Here is a 23,293-nt window from a genome sequence, read left to right on the forward strand (position 1 = left end):
CAAGTGGAGAAAAGACCGTCTGTTCCCTACTGCTGAAAAGTCAAGCTACTAGTGGGAAGTGGTACCATGGTGACCAGGCCTGCCAACATTCCAAAGCACACCCAGAATCCTGCCCTTCCTCAGAGGCTCATTTGTGCTGTTTTCACCTCTGATCTTCTCTCTCTAGAAGCATCTCATTTGGTAAAAAAATATTATATTTATTTATTCGACAGAGAAAGGGGGGAGAAAGAGAGGATGGGCGAGCCAGTTCTTCCAGCCACTGCAAACGCACTCCAGACATGTGCGCCCCCTTGTGCATCTGGCTAATGTGGGTCCTGGGGAATTGAAACTGGGTCCTTTGGCTTCACAGGCAAACACCTTAACTGCTGAGCCATCCCTCCAGCCCTGGAAGTGTCTCTTACATGGCACTGCTCACCCATCACTGAAGGAAAGTACTTGAGCATTGTGCAATGTTCAGTCAGTCTTTGGCATTAGTGAAAATGGTTTTATTCCTGTGGACAATAGTCTGTACCTTACAGGAAGCTTTTGTAATGATTACAATAAATTGAATATTTGGTCTTTCTCCCAATTCCTCCCTGGATCTTAATCACCCACAACAAACTTTATAATTCTTCATTTACCCTTCTTGGAGTCCATTTTATCAATTCTTTGCTGAAATTGGATAAGGACCATAAGTTGGGGTTCACAGACCAACCTTTAATCCCCAATTCCTGCACCAGTAGGATGCTAAATTCATGTTTTGGAATGGTGGCTGAAATGCCAACAATGAAAGTAGGCACAAGTACACCCCCATCCTGCCGGGTGAGACAGAAGATGCATTCCCTGCAGCGACCACCTCTGAAGAGATCACATGCTGTTCTTGCGGTGTTTCTCTTGCCATTGGACCTTTGCTCACGTCTATTGCCTGTGCCACCCAAGCTCACCCATGCTGTGGGAAATCATGGGCAGGTATAAGTTCTATTACACCACAGTTAAGGGCCCAGGGCAGCCAATGTCAAGATGGAAGAGCAAGGAGCGCTGTCACAGACACACCCACCACACGACGGTGAGGATAGGAACAGGATTGGGGGATCCTAGGAACTCCTAGGTGAGGACAAGTCTGGAGAAAATAGAGACAGAATAGGGATATAACTCTTGATATAACTATATCAAAGGGAACTTTGTACCAGAAAAGGCTACCAGATCTCAGATACCTTAGTCAGAAATGTCCACCGCCACAAAAATGAACAGCCAAGGGAAGCAATAGCAGAACCAATAGCACCTGTATGTCTATCTAGATCTATACACTGTACGTGTGTTTCTAGACATCTGCTTTATATGCCATGTCTATCGTATCTGTATCATCTGCATCTGTCTCTACAATCTACATTGTTCGCCTATAGATCCATGGGTTCCACGTCTGTGGATTCACCTACAACTTTTCATCACAGTAAAGATCAGAATTCCAATGCATTAAACTTGGGGGCACATTTAAAATGCATCAAAACTATGGCAGCATCCAAGCAGATAGTCAAGTTAAAGGTAAACCATAAGTTTTATATATAGATATCCTAACATTCAGCTATTCTTCCCTTTTACCACCCCCAATAACTTCAGATTACAAATACAGCCTGGATTACAATGCTTGAACCTGTACTGGACACTTACAGATCAGTTAAATGATTCTGCAAGAGGGAGAGTGCTCTGTGATCTAAGACTCATCATCTAAGATCAGACACTCATTTGGCAATATCATTTTCACCTCTATTTATGTTCTGAGTCCACAGACATGAGAACACACACAAATGGAAAAAACAAAATTCAATCTTTTAATGTTTCTAGGATCCCCCAAGCATGTTCCTATCCACAACCATAGTGTGGTGGGTGTGTCTGTGACAGCTCTCCTTGCTCTTCCGTCTTGACATTGGCTGCTCTGGGCCCTTAACTGTTGTGTTATAGAACACAAAGGGTCTTTTAATGGACAATTATTTTGTGTCTCACTGTGAGATCTTTGATGGTTTGTAAAAATCATTTGGCCTTTCCCCTACATCTCATCCACACTTCCCACAACCAAAGTAATATATGTTTAACATCTCTCCTACTAACATATGGCTGAGTGGGTTTCTGGGTTTGATGGTATCTTTCTAGTTTGTTCTGTGAGTGAGAGTAGTCAAGGTAACATCAGAGACATGATATTCCTAGGGGAGGAAGAGCTTCTGGAATCAGGCAGGGCAGGCAGGAGCCTCAAAGGCACATCATGAAAGGAAGGAGATGCAAAGAACAGTAGGAAGGCTCTGACGGGTTCGCTGTGGCTGTGTGAGTGTGAGAGGTGGGGAGCCACAGTGCCACGATTCACCAGAGAGCTGGACTGACCACTGACGGTCAGGCCAGGGCACATGACAGCTCACACTACTCACAAGGTTTTCAATCCAGTGCACGAATTCCCTGTGACTTCATCCTTATGCATGGCAAAAGAGTGTTGAAGAAGAAACCCCTAATGAACGGGCAGAATTAAATGGCTCTATTTTATACCAAACAAAACCAGTGCAGTTAAAGATTTCTTTTTTAAATAAAAAAGTTTTTATTAGCATTTTCAATGATTATTAAAAAGATCCCATGGTAATTCCCTCCCTCCCCACCCCCCACACTTTCCCCTTTGAAATTCCATTCTCCATCATAGGAGGGTACTTAATAGGTTGATATTGGATGTTGTATATATGTAAGTACAATGATTGTGATGGGAAAGATTTCTTTTAATACTAATTCTACATTTATTTTATCTTGGTTGGTATGTTTGAGCTATTGTTTAAGTACATGCTTGTAGAAGCGGGTTACAATAAGATGGCAAATTGATATGTCAGAATTGTGGCTGAAATGCCAACAATGTCTGCAGGGTGAAACAGAATGCATTCCCTGCAGCGACCACCTCTGAAGAGATCACATGCTGTTCGTGCGGTGTTTCTCTTGCCATTGGACCTTTGCTCACATCTATTCCCTGTGCCACCCAAGCTCACCCATGCTGTGGGAAATCATGGGCAGGTATAAGTTCTATTACACCACAGTTAAGGGCCCAGGGCAGCCAATGTCAAGATGGAAGAGCAAGGAGCACTGTCACAGACACACCCACCACACGACGGTGAGGATAGGAACAGGATTGGGGGATCCTAGGAACTCCTAGGTGAGAACAAGCCTGGAGAAAAGTAGAGACGGAATAGGGATATAACTCTTGATATCTCTATATCAAAGGGAACTTTGTACCAGAAAAGGCTACCAGATCTCAGATACCTTAGTCAGAAATGTCCACCGCCACAAAAATGAACAGCCAAGGGGACTCTGGTCCTTGGTTACTGATGGGTTGAGAATGTGGATCAGAGAAAGGAAGAAGGGATGTGTCATGGGGATAGAGCAAACAGCTCCAAAATCACCTTAAACTTTCACCAAAAATGAAATTTCACCACTGTAGTGTTATAAGCGGCACTGGCATCTTCCAAGAAGAAACAGCCTCCAATTCTGGAAAAATATGAGAGAAGGAAATAGCTTTATTTTACTGTTAAGCAGACCAAGCAGGTGGGTTAGGAGAAACAAGCAATAAGGGATCGGGTGGTGGGAATTCCAGCAGCCAGCTCACTTCTCAGGAGAGGCGAGAACTGATTGTCCATCAGATTGGATAAACTGACATTCTGTCAATACAGCTCAACATGCCAAACACTGTTGTCTTCCCTTCTCTTTGAATTAATGATTTTTGCTCCTTCAAGCTTATTTGAATTCTGAGAGGCTTTGCTGACAAATCATTTCTTTCAAACTGCTGATGAAAAGAAGCAATTTAGTTCTTCAGGGACAGTGTAAATAAGCAAATTGGACACTCATAGGAGGAGAATTATTCCACCATCTATGTCAATAAAGATTATATGCTGCAAAGCATTGAGCTTTCTAACAAAGCATATGATAACGCGATCATTGCTGTCCTAGAGCCAAAAGTAAGGGCAGAAGCTGCAGGTGGAGACGAGGTTCCGATGTACCGAGAATCTAGAGAAGTGCTGGTCCGGCCCACGGCGTCTCCTGTGCTCTCCGGGGATGTCCTCTGTGCCCCTGAGGAAGAGCGCACAGGAAGCAAGCTCTCACAGGGGCTGCTTTGGGGTTTCACAGCTCAATCGCCTGCAGACTGCCGGGGTGAAATTTGCTGCATCCCTTAGTGCTAAAAGACAGGAAGTAGAGGCTTTGGATGGAGGAGTCCTGTAGGGCAGGTCATCAGAGAAAATGCAGGAAACACAGGCGAGAGTTCACTAGGTCTACTGTCTGAAAAGCTGGCTAAAGATAAGAGAAGCAATATCCAATACTTGAAAGATGATTTCAACTATTTTATTCTGATTCATGACTTCCCTTCTGGCACCTTGTTGTCTCTTAGTATAGAAAGCCTCTGTTCTGGAGCATTCCCTCTCCATCTGCGCCCTTCTCCTTTCCCGTTCCAGTTGGTCGGTCAGGTGTCTAATTTGCTCTTCATACTCCTCTCTTATCCGTGCTCGCTCTTGCTCCAGCATTGCTCCGTAACGTTCTTGCATCTCATGGGTTTGTCTCTGAATCTCCTTCTCGGCCCTCTGGTACATCTGGTTGGTGTAGCATCCTCCCCCATTCTCCTGCACCATGCGCTCCACCAGGGTCAGCAGCCGTGTCCTCTGCGCCTCCTGCTCGGCTCCTGTTGCCCTGTTGTTGAACACACAGTAGCGATCCCCGAACTTCTGCATCAGCCCCCGAATGCCACTTGGCGCCTCCTTCAAGTACTCAGGGAAGTCAGTGTCGCCCAGGTCATCTTTTCTGGTGAATAAGAGAATCATGTATCTTCTCGCCCTGTCTCCAAACATTCTCAGGATCTTCTCTGTGGCCTTCTCTTCCTCCGCGGTGTAGCGGCCCAGGGACACGACCAGCAGCAGAGCGTGAGGCCCTGGGGAGGTCAGGAGGATGCAGCGAACGATCTCCTTGCGCGTGTCGCTATCCTGTACCTCAGTGTCAAAGACTCCAGGCGTGTCCACGACCACAACGTCTCTTGTGTTCCACACGGTCCTCCGGTCCTCACACACCTTGGTGATGGATTTTGCTGAAATTCCAGAATAAAACGCTTTCTCTCCCAGGATGCTGTTCCCTGTTGCACTCTTTCCTGCTCCAGTTTTACCCACTAACACAATTCTCAGCTGGGAATTTGTGTCATCTTGGCTTCCAGGCTCTGCGACGTGAAGGAAACAAAAGCCAAGTGTGAGACTCTACCTCCCACAGCTCCCCATGCAGAGCCCAGCCGCCCTGTGCCCTTCTCTGCTGCTGCTTCTGGCTTCCCCTTGCTGTCCCCTCCGCCCTCCCAGGGCCTCAGGCAGCCCCTGGGCCTAGTGTCCATCATACATGACTCAGGCCTCTAGAACCTTCCTTGTTCTCACGCCTTCAGTCCCTCCTTTCAGGATTCGATTGAGCTTCTGCCCATTTGAAGCTTCAAAGCCCTCAGGGGAGGAGATAAAACGGTTTCAGAAGAGAACTGTGGGCTGCTGCTGATGGCTGTCCCTCTAAGATAATGCAGAAAGTGACACAGAGCTTGAACTTGGGGCAGGCACAGGGAAAGATGTGCTCTCCTAACTTGTATCACAAAAGGAAGTTTCTTTTCTCCCACTAAAAGCTACACGGGGATGTTAGACCAGCCTCTGACATCCTTAACACAGTTTTCCATGTTTGAGAATCAGAATCATGGGATCAAGGAGTATGTCTGAGAACTCTGGGTACAGGTAGACTAAGGACACTTAAGGAAAAGTGTGGCTGGGACTTCATGTCATGTTTGTTTGGCATCACAGTGGAAGCTAAGGGTCTCCTGAAGACACTGGTCTCATGGCCATAGGAAGTTGGGGGAGAAACATGGCCAGTGAACGGAGAGGACAGCAAAGCAAACATCAGTTCTGCTATGTCCACAGAAAGATAGTCTTGAGAGCATGTGGATCTGGAGCAGAGAACTTGAAAAGCTCTGTGAGGGATCCAGTCACACCTCTGCGATCCTTCTCATGCTGACGAGAGGGCGGGAGAACCACGGAGAGGCCGCGTCAGCAGCGGGACTCGTTGGAGGAAGCAGGAAGTGAGGAGTTATGCCGAAGCCTGGCATGTGGCTCACGCCTGTAATACCAGCACTTGGGAGGCAGAGACACATTAATTGTCACCGCGTGAGGTCCTGCCTCCGAAGTGCAGGAAGAGAGAGAGAGATACCGACAGATAGAGAGACAGACAGACAGAGCGTGAGGGGCCTGAATCACTAACAAGTCATTCATTTCTCCCACTCAGCCTCATGGACATGTCATGAGAAAAAGGAACAAGGGTGGTGAGTCTAGAGAAGTGAGAGATCAGGGAACATGAGAGAGGAAGACAGCTGCTAGAAATGGTTTTCTTTTGTTTGGTTGAAGACTGGCTGTCAAGAGAGGAAGGATCCCATCCTCCCTGCCCACCTTGTACCCTAGATTCTGTCTACCCCCGTTTCCCAGAACCTCTCACCGTGGCTGGTTTCTGGGTTGCCCTGGTAGGAACTCACACCATGGTACTGGGTTGCCATTGTAGCTTGAATCCCTGTAGGCAAAGGAACACACCATGGCATTTTAGGAAAATGAGAGTAACTAGAACCTCTGACCTCCTACAGTGAATACACAACTTTGACCATAAACTTGCTTCTTTGATTTCTCTTACTCCAGTTCCAAAACCTCACCCCCAACTCTTCACTGTCCAGTTGTTCCTTTTTCTATACACACACATATATACATACACACACAGACACACACGCAATGTGAGGACTTTTCCAAGTCACCTGTGGTCTGCACCTTCCTCAGAGCTCCAGACATCGGAGACACTCAGCCTCTCTTTTAGCCATTTTATGGGCAGCTCTACAGATGTTGGCCAGAATAGAACCCTTGACCTCAAGCCAGGATTCTTTGTCTCAGTAAATGGCATCACCACGCAGCCAGTGTGTCCTGCCAGACCCTGGGGTCCTCAGCAGATCTTCCTTCCTGACCTGCATCAGTGCATCACCAAATCCTAACGATGCTGCTGTCAACAATCTCAGTTCCCCATTCTCTCCACCGACGCACTCATCCAACCCACCATTTGTTTGCAATGCAGCAGGTCTGTAACTCATGATCTCACCTTGAATCCCCTTCCCACTCTCCCTCCAAATATTATTATTATTTTTTTTTTTTTTTGCGGTAGAGTCTCACTCTAGTCAGGCTGACCTGGAACTCACTCTACAGTCCTAGGTGGACCTCACAGTCACAGTGATCCTCCTAACTCTGCCTCTGAGTGTGGTATGAAGGCATGCCCAGCCACACCCAGTCATATATGATTTCAAAATTAAAATTTCATTTCATTTTTCTTGTTGAAACACCCTGGCATCCTCCAGGAGTCACCTTTCAGAGTTTATAACCATGACGGAAGATGTTGTTTATGAAACAAGTGTCTTCTAAGCAGTATTAATTTGTAGGGCTCCACCTTCAAACAATCACAGCCTAAAATTAGCAAACAGGAAATAGGAAGCTGCAAGTAACCCAGGAGAGCGCAAGTCTGCTTGGTTTAGCTCATGGAGCCAGCACAGAGGGCTCCTCCCCACAAATCCAGCATAAGCCCCAGCCACACGCGCGCGCACCCCACTCCCTTACCTGGAACTCGGGGTCCTGAGTCTCCCCTTGGCTTGCAGGCAAAGGTAAACTGTGGAGAAAGGATAGCTCAGAAGTAAGGGGCGGGGCGACCAAACACTTGCCCTGAGGGACCTCCCGCCTTGCTAGCTGGAGCCCTGCGGACCTTTGCGCAGCGCTGGGAGTCCTGGGCCTCCGAAGCGGTTCCCAAACGCCACTGGAGCTACTGAGCCCTTGGATGTGACAGACGATTGCAGAAGTGAAAGTCTCCTGGTATCTCATTGTAATTAGTTTAAAGTTCACCAGCCACAGGTGCCGAGTGGCTGCATGCTCGGCCCCGCAGTCGTGAAAACCGCTGAGTGGAGCCCTGAGCTATTCTGAAGGGACCAAGGCTCAGCACCACCGCCTCCCAGCTGAAGGGACCATGGCTCAGCACAGCCGCCTCCCAGCTGACATGCGCTCCCCGCGCCTCGGGTCTGGGTTAGTGTGCGCAGCTCCTCTCCTCTCCTGGGACGCCACAGAGGGCTTAATCCGGGGCACGTCCTGAGTTCTTTGCCAGAAGCAGACAGGGTAAATGACCCTCAACTGAATGGGCTGCGCCCAAGCTCACCCATCTCAAATAGTCCACCGCTGGCATGGGAGAGGACCTGCCATCGAAATGGAAGCAGTGAGCATTGTGATGGGCGCCCAGTTCTGCACCATGCCCACGATGCTTCCTTTAGAAAAGGGCTCCCAGGGCTGACACTTCAGCCGGGCCGCCGACTCGCTGTTGCATCACACTGGTCCTCGTACAACCTGCTGACACGTACGGAGAGAAATAAGACACAAGTTTCTCTAAGAACAGTTCTCCGATTTCCCTACCTGTGCATTTCCTCTTTGATCTATGTTATTTAGAAGCAGGGACCTCAGTTTCTCAATACTATAGGATTTTCAGATATATTTCTGTTGTGGATTTCTTACAAGTTAATTGTTGCCAGAGCACCCACTTTGTGTTACTCAAGGGTTTTGACATTAACTGCGGCTGCTTGTTGCCTACAGGGTGTCTATCAGTAATATATATGCCTGTTTTCCTGTGCTCTTTCATATACATATATAACATAAGATAAAGTGTAATTCTTAAATCAGGTATAGCAACAGAGTCACAAAATAGTAATAATAATAATGTAAAGAGACCGATTGTAACAGTATATTATAACAAAACTTATTTGAGTGTAACCTCTCACTTTCTCTAAATCTTGTTGCCGCTTCTGAGGCTTACTCTCAGTCTTCCTCCTGTTCACCACCCTCTTCTGACCTTTTGTGCTCATCCTCATCTTCCCTAGAATTGACACACATGACTGAAACCGTAGGTAAAAACAACCGTGAGAGGGGGTATCAGCATATATAATATGTAACACAAAGTTAGAATCAGAGCTAAGATGGCTGAGTGGTTACAGGCGTTTAGTTGCAAAGCCTTTTTCTTGGCTCCAATTCCCCAACACCCACATAAAGCCACATGCATAATGTCCCACGTGCATCTGGAGTCTGTTTGCAATGGCAACAGGTCCTAGAATACCCATTTTCTTTCTACCTCTCTCTCTCTCTCCTCTCTTTCTCTCCTCAAAAGAAAGACAAAAATGTGTAATCAGTGCTTTCAAGAAATAGGAACCACATATGAATATTAGTCTTATATTTGTCCATAAGGAAATATAAAGGATCGAAATAGCACAGATAATCTTTTTAGCACAATGTAAATAAAGATGAAGAAAATACCATTTATTGTTTTTGTTTGTTTTGGTTTTTCGAGGTAGGGTCTCTCTCTAGCCCAGTCTGACCTGGAATTCACTACAAAGTCTCAAAGTGGCTTTGAACTCATGGCAATCTTCCTACCTCTGCCTCCAGAGTGTTGGGATTAAAGGTGTGTGCCACCACACCCGACTGGAAAATACCATTTATTTGGGAGTTGGTGAGTCTACATTTAAAATTCATGGCAAATCTTCAGCAATTAAGTAGGACAATTGTATAGAAATTAATAAATATATAAAACTAAAGTAAAATTAAAAATTATACCTCAAATCTTATAAGATTCAGCTCAACAATTACATATTAAGTCATGTTTAAGTGAATATATTAGAAACAAAGAAAGAAAACATATATATTAAGAAAGCAGAAAAGAATAATAAAATAGAAGAAGGAAAAAGATGCAGTGGTATAGTCACTATCCTGGGTCATTACTATCCACACATAGTTTACGTCAAGGGTTCCGAAAGCCTTGGAATGCACTGAGTGATAGTGATATCTTTTACTATAGATAGGAAATTGCTTTGAATGATGTATCATTGCACCGGAGCAAAGTTCATTGTTCATTAAGGTGGTGCCCTACATACACTTCCCAGAAAAGACTGATTTCCCAGAAAAGACTGGGAGATCGAAAATTCTAACCTCACCTGCTAACCTCTGGGAAAGGAACCAAGGCTGCAGTTTCAGGTCTATAAAAACTCTTGAACAAGATGTTATGACTTTCTGAGGCTGGGGTAAAGCTCAGGGATAGAGCACTTGCCTAGCATGCATGAGACCCTGCGTTCAGTCCCCAACACCACAGAAAACAAATAAAACTTATCATGACTTTCTGGGTTGGTAAGCACCTCTGCCCCATAGTAGGAAATTGATCCATCTTAATTAAGCACAGAAGCCCTGTCCCCACAAATATCTTGCAATATCAATCATTTCCATATGGCCCTTCCTATTGCTCGAGTTCTTATAATAAACAAATAAACATAGATGAAGAGTTTTCCTGAGTTCTGTGAGCCAGCCTAGAGCATCAGAGTCTAATTGGGTGTCATGGTAACTAGGTATTCAACAGTACCAGAGGCCTGAATTTGAAATTGGCCTCTGAAGAGGGAGCAGTCTTGTGAACCTCAACCCTTCACTTTTGAAAGCAGATGTGTGAAAGTTTTCCCTACAATGTCCAATTCTCCAACCCTGGCTTGGTGTCCTCCAAGTCAATACAATTCTCACACTATAAACCTGTGGTTAGTGTCGGATTCCACAAGGTAAGCCCCACAAGACTGTTCAGGTCAATGTCAAGTCTGCCTCCAGTACTGTTCACTAACTGAGTAAAAACTGAGAGTTCCTGTAACCCTCAATTAGTGTATAATTTTATGCAATGGGCTCACACAACTTAGAAAAACACTTCATACAAGTTTAATCATTTATTTTCAAGAATGAGATTGAAAAGATGAACGGGGCAAGACATATGCTACAGTAAGCTTCCATGCTCTTCCAAGTGCACCACCCACTAGCTGAGAAAACAGAATTTTGTTGTTGTTTATTATTTATTTATTTGAGAGTGACAGACAGAGAGAAAGAGGCAGACAGAAAAAGAATTGGCATGCCAGGGCTTCCAGCCACTGCAAATGAACTCCAGATGCATACGCCACCTTGTGCACCTTGCTTACACGGGTCCTGTGGACCCCTTGAACTGGGGTCCGTAGGCTTCACAAGCAAACACTTAACCACTAAGCCATCTCTCTAGCCCCAAGCAGAAGTTTTTACCAACCTATACATTCATGAAATCTTGTTTAAGAGTTTGTATCCACTTCAGTATGCAGTCTCTCCTGCTTTCTTAGACATTGATGGGAGAGACAGAAAGTGCCAATCTCATCATCTTTTCTGGTTACCAGCTCTACCCTGAAGCTAAATAGGAACCCCACTTTTATAACCTTTATTCATGCTCATAGACTCATGTCTAATCAAAAATAGCTGTTAGGCTGGAGAGATGGCTTAGTGGTTAAGGAGCTTGCCTGTGAAGCCTAAGAACCCATGTTTGGCTTTCCAGATCCCACGTAAGCCAGATGTGCAAAGGTGAGGCAAGAGCAAGGTCGCACATGCCCTCTAGCTAGCATAAGCATCTGGGGTTTGATTGCAGTGGTTGAGGCCCTGGTGAACCAATTCCCTCTGTCTTGCTCTCTCTAAAATAATTTTAAAAAAATGGCTCTCCTACAATAATAAAAGATATAACTCATGCAATTCCGAATGAACTTTGTATCAAGAACTGTAAACAAGGGCTGGAGAGTTGGCTTAGCGGTTAAGCGCTTGCCTGTGAAGCCTAAGGACCCTGGTTCGAGGCTCAGTTCCCCAGGTCCCACGTTAGCCAGATGCACAAGGGGGCGCATGCATCTGGAGTTCGTTTGCAGAGGCTGGAAGCCCAGGCGCGCCCATTCTCTCTCTCTCCCTCTATCTGTCTTTCTGTGTCTGTCGCTCTCAAATAAATAAATTTTAAAAAGTTTTAAAAAAAAAAAGAACTGTAAACAAGAACAAACATCTTGATTGTACCACAGAGCTGTGACTCTTCTCTGCTGCCCTGACTGAATTTCAGTTGACCAGTGAAGTGATGAAGGACCGCTTCTCGGCTGCTCCCGGAGCCCTTTCAGGTGAAGCTTCAAGTAGCCAACGTGAGCCATCATCACTGAATCCTGTCTAAATGGCAGATTTCATCAAAAGGAAATAGTTGTTGTCTCCAAACATTGAATGTTGGCGTTTTGCACACTGTATTGGTCACATTCTAAGGACAAGCACTCAACGAGGCAAGGGAGCGTGAATGGCATCTTTGGGTCTTCACTTGAAGGCATGTGGTGCTGCTGCAGCCATTCTAGAACTTTCAGGATAATTACAAATTTCCACACAAATTCAGAGGGGAAACAGACATTGTAATTCAAAGGACAGAGGGATAAGGGACAAAATCATATTTGAGTGAGGACATAAGACACTGTTTGAAGGCCACCCAGGTAGAAGTTTGTCAAATTGGCTATGTAACTATTAGCAGTTAGCTTGGTGACGCTGGCACAAACCACCTGACCAAACACAGCTGGTGGGAGAAAAGGGTTAATGTTGGCATATAGAATCAAGGGGAAACTCCATGATGGCAAGTAAATCTTGGCATGAGCAGAGGCTGGACATTAATTCCTGGACAGCATCAAGTGGATAACAGCAGAGGGAGAGTGAGCCAAGCTAACACTGGCAAGCTAGGGCTAATAAACCAGCAAAACACCTCCTCCAGCAAGTCTCTGCCTCCCAAATTGCCACCAGCTGGGGACCTAACATTCAGAAACATGAGTTGAAGGGGAGACCCCTAACTCAAACCACCACAGCTTCCTTTTTAAAAACCAAGGCCTGGTCTTGGGGCACAGCTCGGTTGACACAGTGCTTATCTTAAAGGTTTGACCTGCCTCGGGTCCAGTCTAGTGCTTTCTGCTTCCTGTGTATTGTTATGATGTGAGGAGCCCTGGCCTCGTACTTCAGCTGCCGTGCCTTCACGTCCATGATGGACTCTACCCTCTCAAACTATGAATCAAAAAACTCCTTCCTGTCTCAAGTTGCTTCTCTCTGACGTTTTGTCACAGTGGTGAGAAAAGTGATTAATATGGATGCATAATTGTGGGAGCATGTGCAAGTGCGAGAGTGGGGCTACAGGGCAACCCTGGGAACAAGAGAATGAGCAGAGGCCATTCGTGCTGTTTCATGGCAGTCCACACACGTGGGGATTTCCCACTTCTGTCAGATGGACCGACTCCTGCAAGACAACATGCGTTTGCCGACCTTCTGCCTGGTCTATTTCTGAAAGTTCCCAGTACCACACCAGAGACTGTCTTCCAGCACATCACCTGCTGGGTGAGAAATTGCATCATGCCCATAGCATAGATCTCGACAATCATGTATGTATTTAAATAACTGCGATAAGTAAATGTAGCATTAATTATTGGAACGGGCTGGAGAGATGGCTCTGTGGTTCAATTCCCATTGTCCACATAAAGCCAGATGCAAAGTGTGAGCGGCACCTGCATCTGGAGTTAGTTTTCAGTTTTCAGTGGCAAGAAGCTTTGGCATGTCTATTTCCCACTCCCCTTCTCTCTCCAAACAAACAATAAATTAAAATATTTTAAATTAAATAAGCGATGGAATTGACAACCTATGTGTGAGGGAGGAATCACGTGCCAAGACAGGAAGTAACAGAAAATGGAGGGGGTCAGTCTTGGGACCCCCCACAAGGCATTACCTATCATAAATGCCACTGCTGCAATTTTCATTGTTTCTTTTGCTTTCTTCATTATGTCTATTCTAATTTCAACCAGTTTGGTGTTTTCTAATTCTCAGTGCGTAAACTTAGGTTAGTTGAAAAATGTCCATGATGGATGCTTATATATTGGTAGACATTATCTTAAAAAGGTTGTTGATGTGTTCCATGAGTTTCTGAATGTAATGTTTCCATTTTCATTTTCTGAAGATACTTTTAGGTTTCACTTTTGAGAAATTTAAACATTTTCTATATATTTGTCAATTTTCCTCATTTTTAAGACATTTTAGTTTTTAACTTAGAGACAGATTGAGATAGAATGGGCATACTAGGGCCTCCAGCCACTACAAATGAACTTCAGATGCATGTACAGCCTTGTGTATCTGGCTTTACATGGGCAGTAAGGAATTGAACTTGGGTCCTTTGTTTTTGCTGGAAAATGTCCCAATTACTCAGCCATTGCTCCAGCCCTCTTCATGTTTGTTTTTTTTTTTAATTTATTCTCGCTCTATGCCATGATGAGTATAAAATATATCGCATTTGTTAAGATTTATTCCATGGCCTAGACCGTCCATGAACTGTACTCTCTGGGTACCCATACCAAGCAGCATGAAACTTGTGATGGTTAATCTTGGGTTGTTAAATTGACAGGTTTTAAAATCGTCATGAAAAAAAAAAAATTCTCTGGGAATGTCTGTCAGGAGTTTTCTAGATTAAATTATTTGAAGTGGGAGGACCATTCCGTGGGTCTCTGACTGAAGAGAAAGTGAAAGCAGAGGGAAGGGCTAACCAAAACTCGAGACAACATGAACAAATTACATAGAAAACTGATTCTTTGTTAGTTAATCAAATATATAATAAACAGAAGGGAGAGGGTTTGAACAGAGCTTCCCTGTGGGGTGGAGAATGTGCACCTAGAAGCCCTAGGTTTCTACAGGAAAATCCCCAAGGCAGGGGTGGGAAACGGACTAGTGAATTGTTGACCACAGAGGCCTGTGAGGCCTCCCAAAACAATGCGGACTACTACCAATGTACTTGGCTGCCCACCAGGACTAGATTGTAAGACCCTATTGTTGATGACACCACGTGCTTCTGCTTCAGGGCACTGAGAAATCAAAATGGAACTGAGCTGGATCACGCTTCCCTGCTGGCTGGAGAGTCCTGTGAGGGCTGCTGGGGAAGAACAGTCATTGGCAGTTTTATCAGCATTGGGCCCGCAAATTACACAGCTGGCCAGACAAGGACGACGCGGACACCAAGGCAAGAGTGGCATGTCCGTTACAGAGGTGACCAAGTGCTGTCTGTTAGACTTGAGGCCTGGTCCACAGGAGGGAATTCATGCCTGAAACTGAAAAAATAGTCAAAAGCCTATGGCTGGGAATGTCATAGGTTCTAGAAGGGAAGTTACTACCATGGTTTGGCTAGATGGATAGGCTTTGCCCATGAAACTGCCCTCTGAAGCCGGGCATGGTGGCACACGCCTTTAATCCCAGCACTCAGGAGGCAGAGGTAGGAGTATTGCTGTGAGTTGGAGGCCACCCTGAGACTCCATAGTGAATTCCAGGTTAGCCTGGACTAGAGTGAAACCCTACGTCGAAATACCAAAGAGAAAAACTGCATTCTGAATACTAATGGTTATGCCTATAGAGTAGGTGTAAAGTTTTGGCCAGAAAAGCTTATCACAGATGGTAGTGACCACTTGGGAGATTCAGAACTTATCAGAGTGCTGACAAGGGTGCAAGTTAAGTGTTCAGCACTAACTGAGACATCTCCATCACACCCACCAAGGCCAGGGAACGTTGCAGAAGAGTTGACAGAAAAGAAAATGTGAGAGCCAGAGGATGGGGCGGAGCCTGTGGGGTGCTGTCTACTGGCCCTGAAGTGTCTGCTGCCCTCAGGACCTCACAGGGCTGCTGTGTTGTTACACAACTGTCACCATGTCATCAGGGATGGTGGAGGAAGACAAAAAAGACATTAATGTCTGCAGGATGGCTCAGCAGTTAAGGCATCTGCCTACAAAACATAATGACTCAGGTTTGTATCGTCAGTACCCACATATAGCCAGATGCCCAAAGTGGTGCGTGCATCTAAAGTTAATTTGCAGTGGCTGGCATGCCCATTCTCTCTCTCTCTCTTCTCTTCTATCTCTCTGCTTGAAAATAAATAATTTTTAAAATGACATTAAAATAGAAGAGGGGTTCAATGGTGGAATGGACACGGGGGAAGGGAACAAAAGAAAGTAGTGATAGGGGATTACAATCAAAATTCATTATGTACATGTGTGAAAATCGTCACTAAAAAGTTTAAAAATAGGGCTGAAGAGATGGTTTAGTGAGTAAGATGCTTGCCTGCAAAGCCTAAGGACTCATATTCAACTCTCCGGGTCCCACATAAGCCAGACACAGTAATACAAATGTGCAAGGTCACAAGTGTGCACAAGGGAGAGATTGCAGTGGCTGGAGACCCTAGCACACCAATTCTCTCTCACACACACACTCCCTCACACTCTCGTATTTTTTAAAAAGGCAGTTTGTTGGGCTTGCCTCAAAAAAAAAAAAAAAGTTTTAAGATCATTTTTAAATGAGTAAATTAATTTTTAAAAAATGTGAGCAAGTTATCTGGGTGTAATGGTGCACACCTTTAATCTCAGCACTCTGGAGGCTGCAGTAGGAGGATAGCAATGAGTTCCAAGCTAACCTGGGCCACAGAGTGAGTTCTAGGCCAGCCTGGACTTGAGCGAAACCCTGCTTTTAAACAACAACAACAAAAAACTTGAAGAAAGTGAGCTGAGCTCATGCATCCATTGCTTTCTACTTCTTGCCTATGGATTGACGTGATCAGCTGCCTGGAGCACCTGCACCCTGCCTGCCCTGTCAGGGTGGACTGTGACCTTGAACTGTGAGCCAGAGTATACCCTTCCTTCTTTAAGTTACTTCTTGCCAGGCATTTGGTCACAACAATAAGAAAGTAACCAGTGCAGGGCAGTATACTGGACCCTGGTCACTGGTATGGGGTTGTATGCCGAACCTGGTACCTCGTACAGGGCTGTGTACTAGAGCCTGAAAACTAGTACAGGAAAGAGGGCTGGGGCCTGGTAACTAGTGCAAGAAAGAGCGCCGGGCCCGAATCCCTGCTCCAGGGCTGGGTGCTGGCCCCTGGTCACGGGTGGAGGGCTGAATGCTGCCCAGATCCAGGCTGTGAGGCAGAACCATGCAGGATTCAGCAAAATGGAAACTTGGTCAGACCCCAAACCTACGGAATTTTATGCAAAATGGATGGATCGATGAATCATCATATTAAGTAAGATAACTCAGACTCAGAAAGACACTGGAATATATATATATATATATATATATATATATATATATATATATATGTGTGTGTGTGTGTGTGTGTGTGTGTGTGTGTGTGTGTGTGTGTGTGTATGTATATATATATATATAATCTCTGTGTGTGTGCACGTGTGATTGAAACTAGAAAAAGGAACACAAGAGAAGAAACCTGGTTGTGAGGAAGTTTGGGAGAGCAATAAAACACATGCAACAAGCAATCAGGAAAGGGGCTAGAAGGTTATGAGGGGGCAGGGAATGGGGAGAAGGGGGAATAAAATGAACAAAAGCAAATTATATTGGTAACAGAAAAATGAAATCTATTACCTTGTGTCACAATTTTAAAAGTAAACAGCAACAAAGAATGCATGAGAATTAGGTTGCTGGTTCAATAAACCCCTGCACAATGTACAGCATTAGTCAACTCCAAAAGTCCCACTGAGTGAGGCAAGGCCACATAGCTGGTGAGTGGTCTAACAGGGTCCAGGGCACTTGTCACCCTATTCTGTATCAGCTCCTCTCACGTGGTGATGAGCGATCTCATGCACCTTCCTCATGATGCTCCTGAGGGGAGAAACTGGTGCCAAGATAGACTGCTAGACCAAGTCCAAAGTTTGCTGCACAGCCAAAGGACCCAGGTTCGATTCCCCAGGACCCATGTTAGCCAGATACACAAGGGGACACATGTGTCTAGAGTTCATTTACAGTGGCTGGAGGCCCTGGAGCACCCATTCTCTCCTTCCCTCTCTCTGTCTCACTCTCCCCCTCTTTCTCTGTCAACAAATAAATAAATAAAAATATTTTTAAAAATTAAGAAAGAAGGGTGACACTCAGGAGATCCATTTTATAGGAAATTAACTACCGGTGGCTAAAGGCTAGAACTAAGACATACCTTAAAGGCATAAATGTTCTCTCCCTCTGTCTCTTTCTCCTCCCCCCCCCCCCCAGCTTTAAATGGAGAGAAGTCAGTGTCACTTAGTCCTAAGCAGGACTGAGTTTTGTGGTGGAGGCATCCTGTTCACCAGCCCACCAGTGAGTGTTTCTGTACCTTTAAATCGTCACCATCAGGCCATGCCTGAGCTTCCTGAACTCAGCGCTCAAGGCTAGATGACTTCCTCTGTGTGGTGGGGGTAGGAGCCTGAGCTCATGGCAGAAGGAAAAGCGGGAGGTCCAGGGCTCTCCAATCCCCTCCAGAGTCTCTCCCCAGGAAAGGTGAGTCTAAGCCAGGGAGGGGAGTAGCAGGGGAGAGAGATTTGATGTCAGGAAGCTCTGCACCAGCCTGTGCTGAGAGAGTGAAGCTTGCTGAGGAGCCCAAGACAGGGGAGGGCTGAGGTGGAGTAGCTTCATACTCCCAGGATCTGAAGGGTGCTCTGGGTTTCAAAGCGTCAGGTGAGGAGTGACGACGGCAATATCCCTGTCATCGTGTGTTGCCAGAATCCCTAGGAGGATTGGGCTCCTTCTCTTTGTTCCCCAGTAAGAAAAGTGCTTGCTACAAACAGTGGAGAGAAAAACACGTTCTCAAGGCAGCCAATACTCCTCAAATGGAAATCTAGCAAAAAGTGAAAGGTGTAACTTTATAACTTGTTCTGAGGAGGCGTGAGCCAGCCTGACCTCAGAACAAGCTAGAGAGAGCATTTCCTACAGCTGTAGGCTACAGAGCTCAGCATGCCTCAGGGCGCCTCACCACCAGTCACCCTGAGGCTGCTCAGGACACAATGAAGGGTGCTGAGGTTGTCCTCAAGCACTTAAAAATTCTCCACAATTCAAGTTTCCCAGGTGCATCTGGGTGCTGGCCTATTCACATTTTCTCATCTGTAGAGTGTCAGGGTGGGGGTCTGCTTAGTCAACTGACTCCCTGATCTCAGATCCGTCGAGGGGCTGCACTGAAGCAGCTGGAGAAAGGGAGATGTTTACCGAACACAAATGTGTCTGAGCATGGGGATGGACACCTGCAAACACGCGCTGGAGAGGGAGAGGTAGCGGTTCCAACACGGGCTACATATGAGAGCACATCTCAAAGCCAAGCAAACAAAACCACCAACCATCCACAGAAGATAGCTGGAAAAGTGGTGGCTTATGAATCAGACCTCTGTGAAATTCATTTTTTAATTTTTATTTTATTTATTTATTTATTTGAGAGCAACAGAGAGAAAGATGCAGAGAAAGAGAGAGAGAAGAGGCAGAGAGAGAGAGAAGGAGAGAGAATGGGCGTGCCAGGGCCTCCAGCCACTGCAAAGGAACTCCAGACGAGTGCGCCCCCTTGTGCATCTGGTTATGTGGGTCCTGGGGAATTGAACCTCAAACCCGGGTCCTTAGACTTCACAGGCAAGCACTTAACTGCTAAGCCATCTCTCCAGGCCTATGAAATTCACTTTAAAGAGTATGTAAACTAGTCCCAAATGTGCCAGCTTCGGAATACTGTACACTAGTGGGTAGATTTGAAGATCACATTTATTTTACTTTTTCTGGCAGATATCCACCCTCACTAAGGTCCTGAAACCTTGGAAATTATCTCTGCTCTCTTTAGGCAAAGCTCCTGGCTTGACTAAAGGCATCTGCATGCAGCCTGTGCTGGAGGGACCTGGACACTTCCCTTCTGCAGCTGATGCTCTTGCTTCCAATTTCCCCCTGCCCCTTCCACATTCTCCCATGATTCCCCGCAGCACACCCTCTCATTTTCATCTTGGACAAGAACTTGGAGACCCTGATAACATCTTGCTCTTTGGATCTTGTGGCTGTTTCTTCACTTCTGCTCTGGTGTCCATTGTGGTTGTTTGATGATTTGTACACACAACAGGCAATGACATGGAAGCCTGGGAAGAGCTCTAGTGAAGACTTTGGAAGGTGGCAGAGAAACACCTTTGGGATGAACACTGACTAAACCCGTTCCCAAAGGCCCTCAGCCAGAGACAAGCTGTTCAGACAGCTTCCTCCTTTCTTTCTGCGCGGTGCCCACACAAGGGAACAAACGCATCGCCTGGAGTAGCCTGGGTGGGACATAAAGAGGTAGAATCTGGAACGATGGGGAAATGCAGAGAAAACTCAAACACGTGGAACAGAACCAATAGTCACAAGAGAGAAAGTCCAAGGAAGACCCTGAATCTGCTTCTAGTGCACTAGAGGGCAGAGAGGGATTAGCTGCACGTGAGGCAAGAGAAGCAGACTGAGGGGACACTGTGCTTTGTGCTCGGGGACTCACAGGAGCAGCACACCTGGTGTGACAGTGTTTGGTTGTACCGAACAATGTAACAATAGGGCACAGTCACATTCCTTAGGAAAAGCCTCCGATTTCGGGGCAAGAGCATCAGCAGTTGAAGGGAAGCATCTTCCCTCCGGAACAGACGCACCCAGGTGTCTCCTGACGAGCCAAGAGCTGTGACTGAAGAGCAGAGGCATGGACTCAAGAGTGCCCTTGGGAAAATGTCCTGTCTGTAACTTATGTCAGACCTGAAATTTCCCAGGGGAAATAGACATGGTTAGCTATCAACTGCATGAAATAAATAAGATATTCCCTTGGGGTTTTGTTTTTCACTTGAGAGACCCTGAAAAGACAACCTAGGGCACTCAGTGGCCTCACAGCATGGTTCTAAGCAAAGCAAAGGACGCTGCTGGTCCTTCGGGTGTTACGCACGGACATCCAGACACTGGCCTTAAGCTGGATCAGCACAAACCTGAAGAAAAATACGTGCCTCAGCCACCTGGTTCCCTGAGCTCATAGGCCCTCTTTGGGCTCCTTGAAGGCAGCCCCGCCTTGGCACTGTGGTATCCCCTGCTCTTTGGACTTTGCCTGACTTTGCAGGGGGTTGTGCCTACGTGCAGGAATGAATGCATGAATGAAGACTCGTGTCTACAACTCTTCCAGGGAAGCATGGGAGGACGGAAAATGGCGAGAGATGAGGAGAGCGCCGATGGTAAGAGCCCGTCCCCGCCACGCTCCCTCCAGCTTGCGCTCAGGATCACAGGGGCTGGGGCTTGCTCAGCAGTCCAGAGGGAAGCGCCTGAGGATGAGCAGGAGCTGGAACCTGCATTTTGGCCGGGTCTCTGCCCCCACCCTGCTGTGAGAAGCTCTGCGCTTTGGCCAGCCTATCACTTGATCCCCGTGGCATAAAATGAGGCTCTTAAACCTGCTCTGGTCTCCACAAAAATAAAAGCAGAGGGCGGCAGGTCCGACTACAGTGAGCATTACCAGTCCCCAGCCCTGTGGGGGAACAAGGGTACAGGCTAAAGGCGGCAGTCTCTTTGGGGAGCAGGTTTCCCACGGTAGTGGGGCGGGGCGGGGCAGAGCACAGAAGGGAAGAGCTTTAATCAAGCCCCTCGACCACGTTGGGAGGCAGGATCCCATACTGTGCCCACTTTTGCAGCGAGGTTACATTGAGCACGTCCCCAGGGTTAAGCAGGAGAACCGAGGGGGCTACGATTCAAGCCCAGGGTCTGGGACTGCAGAGAATCCTGCCCCTGAAGGACTGATCCCTGGCTCCTCTCTGCTGGCATCTGTAGTCAGAACTGAAGAAGGCACAGGTTGGCCTGTGCGCCCAGGAGCAGAGGGCGCTACCGCCAGACGCTCCGCAGAGAGGGAGCCCTGCCAGAGCGCGGAGCATCCAGACGCGGGAGGGAAGATGGGAGGAGCCAGGAGCCCAGCAGAACCAGGGCACAGGGCAAGATCTGGCTAACCAGGGGCATGGAGGGCGGGCCCTTCACTTTGCTCCCGAGCCCCCCGGGGCCCAGGGCACGCCGGCGTCCCGAGCCCACGGCCCTCTCTCGCCCGCAGGTGCGGAAGGGGCCGCGCGGGCTCCCGAAGCGCAGCTGCGGCTGGTCCTGGTGGGCAGGAGCGGGACGGGCAAGAGCGCCACGGGGAACAGCATCCTGGGCCGGCGCTGCTTCGAGTCCAGGCTCGGCGCCACCTCGGTGACCAGGACGTGCGCCGCCGGCAGCCGCCGCTGGGCCGGGTGGCACGTGGAGGTCGTGGACACCCCGGACATCTTCAGCGCCCACGTGCAGCGCACGGACCCCGCGTGCGCCGAGCGAGCCCGCTGCTACGTGCTGTCGGCGCCCGGGCCGCACGCGCTGCTCCTGGTCACGCAGCTGGGCCGCTACACCGCCCATGACCGCCAGGCCTTCGCCCAGGTCAAGGAGCTGTTCGGCGACGACGCGGCGGCGCGCACCGTCGTGGTCTTCACGCGCAAGGAGGACCTGGCCGGCGGCTCGCTGCAGGAGTACGTGCGCGCCGCCGACAACCGCGCGCTCGCCGAGCTGCTGGCCGAGTGCGGCGGCCGCGCGTGCGCACTGGACAACCGCGCGGGCGGCGCCGAGCAGGAGGCGCAGGCGCAGCAGCTGCTCGGCCTGGTGGCGCGCCTGGCGCGGGAGCACGGGGACGCGCCCCTCACCAACGACGTGTACGCGCTGGCGCACGCGCTGCGGGCCCAAGAGCCCCAGGAGCGGCTGCGCGGGGTGGCGCGGCAGCTGGCGGCGCGCATGCGCAGGCCCCGGGGGCGGTGGGCGTGGCCGAGGCCCCATTGGCTGGGCTGGAGGCGGGGCGGGGCCGTCGTGCTGGGGGCGGCGCTGCTGGTCCTCTGGCTGCTCTACCGCAGAGCTGAGCCCCTGGCCGGGGGTGACCTGAGTGATGGTGGCTTAAAAGGTGCTGTACCTTGGGAAGAAAAGTACTGAATACACGGGTCATGGGGGAAGGAGAGGGACAGGCGATGCCTTCCTTCCAAAGGAATCCTGTCAGAGCTTGGGCCACCTGGTAGTTTTAAGCAGAACATCAACTTTGCAAATGCTCAAAATTTAAATCTTGTGCTAGAGAAATTGTCTGTGTTTGAAGGTGCTTGCCTGCAAAGCCTGACGGCCTGGGTTCGATTTCCCAGTACCCACGTAAAGCCACATCTATGTGGAGTTCCTTTGTAGTGGCAAGGGGCCCTGGCGTGTCTCCCTCCCTCTCTGTTTGCAAGCCATTAAAGAAATTTAAGTTTTAATATCTCAGCTTCTAACTATGTATACAATGTTTTTAAAATAAAATTGTCTAATTTGAGACATATTAAAGACTTCATGTACTTTGTGTATGGGTTGGTCATCTCTTGAAAAACACTGAAAAGGTTTTAAAACATTTAAAGGCATTTTCATCAACTCTTCATGGGTTGGTCATTTGTCTCTTGAAAAACAATGAAACGGTTGGTAAAAACAGGCATTTTTAGTTTGAACATTTCCTCTTAGTTTAGGTTGACACTCTTATAGTTATATCCTTCTAATACATGAGTAAATAAATCTCTTCACTTGCCCCATGGACATTTCTGATC

The 23,293-nt window shown here is 47.5% G+C and overlaps 2 protein-coding genes across 7 annotated transcripts; one reads left to right on the forward strand and one right to left on the reverse strand.

Annotated features, from left to right (window-relative positions):
• Positions 1-3,498: 3,498 nt before the first annotated feature.
• LOC123464043 (GTPase IMAP family member 4-like) lies at positions 3,499-7,905 on the reverse strand. Of its 2 annotated transcripts, XM_045160562.1 has the most exons (4): positions 7,786-7,905; positions 7,644-7,692; positions 6,493-6,564; positions 3,499-5,197 (listed from the first exon to the last, which is right to left on the reverse strand). In XM_045160562.1, the coding sequence occupies exons 3-4, from the start codon at positions 6,548-6,550 to the stop codon at positions 4,269-4,271; spliced, it is 987 nt and encodes a 328-aa protein (XP_045016497.1). In that variant the 5' UTR covers positions 6,551-6,564; positions 7,644-7,692; positions 7,786-7,905; the 3' UTR covers positions 3,499-4,268. The 2 variants fall into 2 exon arrangements, with proteins under 2 accessions (XP_045016497.1, XP_045016498.1); XM_045160563.1 differs by having other exon boundaries at positions 7,644-7,905.
• A 10,219-nt stretch (positions 7,906-18,124) lies between these two features.
• On the forward strand, positions 18,125-23,032 carry LOC123463939 (GTPase IMAP family member 1-like). 5 transcript variants are annotated; one of them, XM_045159959.1, is made up of 3 exons: positions 18,125-18,212; positions 20,863-20,911; positions 21,769-23,032. In XM_045159959.1, the coding sequence occupies exons 1-3, from the start codon at positions 18,147-18,149 to the stop codon at positions 22,662-22,664; spliced, it is 1,011 nt and encodes a 336-aa protein (XP_045015894.1). In that variant the 5' UTR covers positions 18,125-18,146; the 3' UTR covers positions 22,665-23,032. The 5 variants fall into 5 exon arrangements, with proteins under 5 accessions (XP_045015894.1, XP_045015895.1, XP_045015896.1 ...); XM_045159960.1 differs by having other exon boundaries at positions 18,131-18,212; positions 19,528-20,911; XM_045159961.1 differs by having other exon boundaries at positions 18,133-18,212; positions 20,820-20,911.
• Positions 23,033-23,293: the final 261 nt, after the last annotated feature.

This window comes from Jaculus jaculus, chromosome 10, assembly GCF_020740685.1.
Source record: "Jaculus jaculus isolate mJacJac1 chromosome 10, mJacJac1.mat.Y.cur, whole genome shotgun sequence".
Lineage (NCBI taxonomy): Eukaryota > Metazoa > Chordata > Mammalia > Rodentia > Dipodidae > Jaculus > Jaculus jaculus.

Coding starts and splice junctions, on each gene's coding strand:
- LOC123464043 (XM_045160562.1), bottom strand. CDS start 6,550: ATGGCAACCCAGTACCATGGTGTGAGTTCCTACCAGGGCAACCCAGAA. Junction 5,198..6,492: donor CAACCCAGAAACCAGCCACG/GTGAGAGGTTCT, acceptor TTCACGTCGCAG/AGCCTGGAAGCCAAGATGAC.
- LOC123463939 (XM_045159959.1), top strand. CDS start 18,147: ATGGCAGAAGGAAAAGCGGGAGGTCCAGGGCTCTCCAATCCCCTCCAG. Junction 18,213..20,862: donor AGAGTCTCTCCCCAGGAAAG/GTGAGTCTAAGC, acceptor CAACTCTTCCAG/GGAAGCATGGGAGGACGGAA. Junction 20,912..21,768: donor AGATGAGGAGAGCGCCGATG/GTAAGAGCCCGT, acceptor TCTCGCCCGCAG/GTGCGGAAGGGGCCGCGCGG.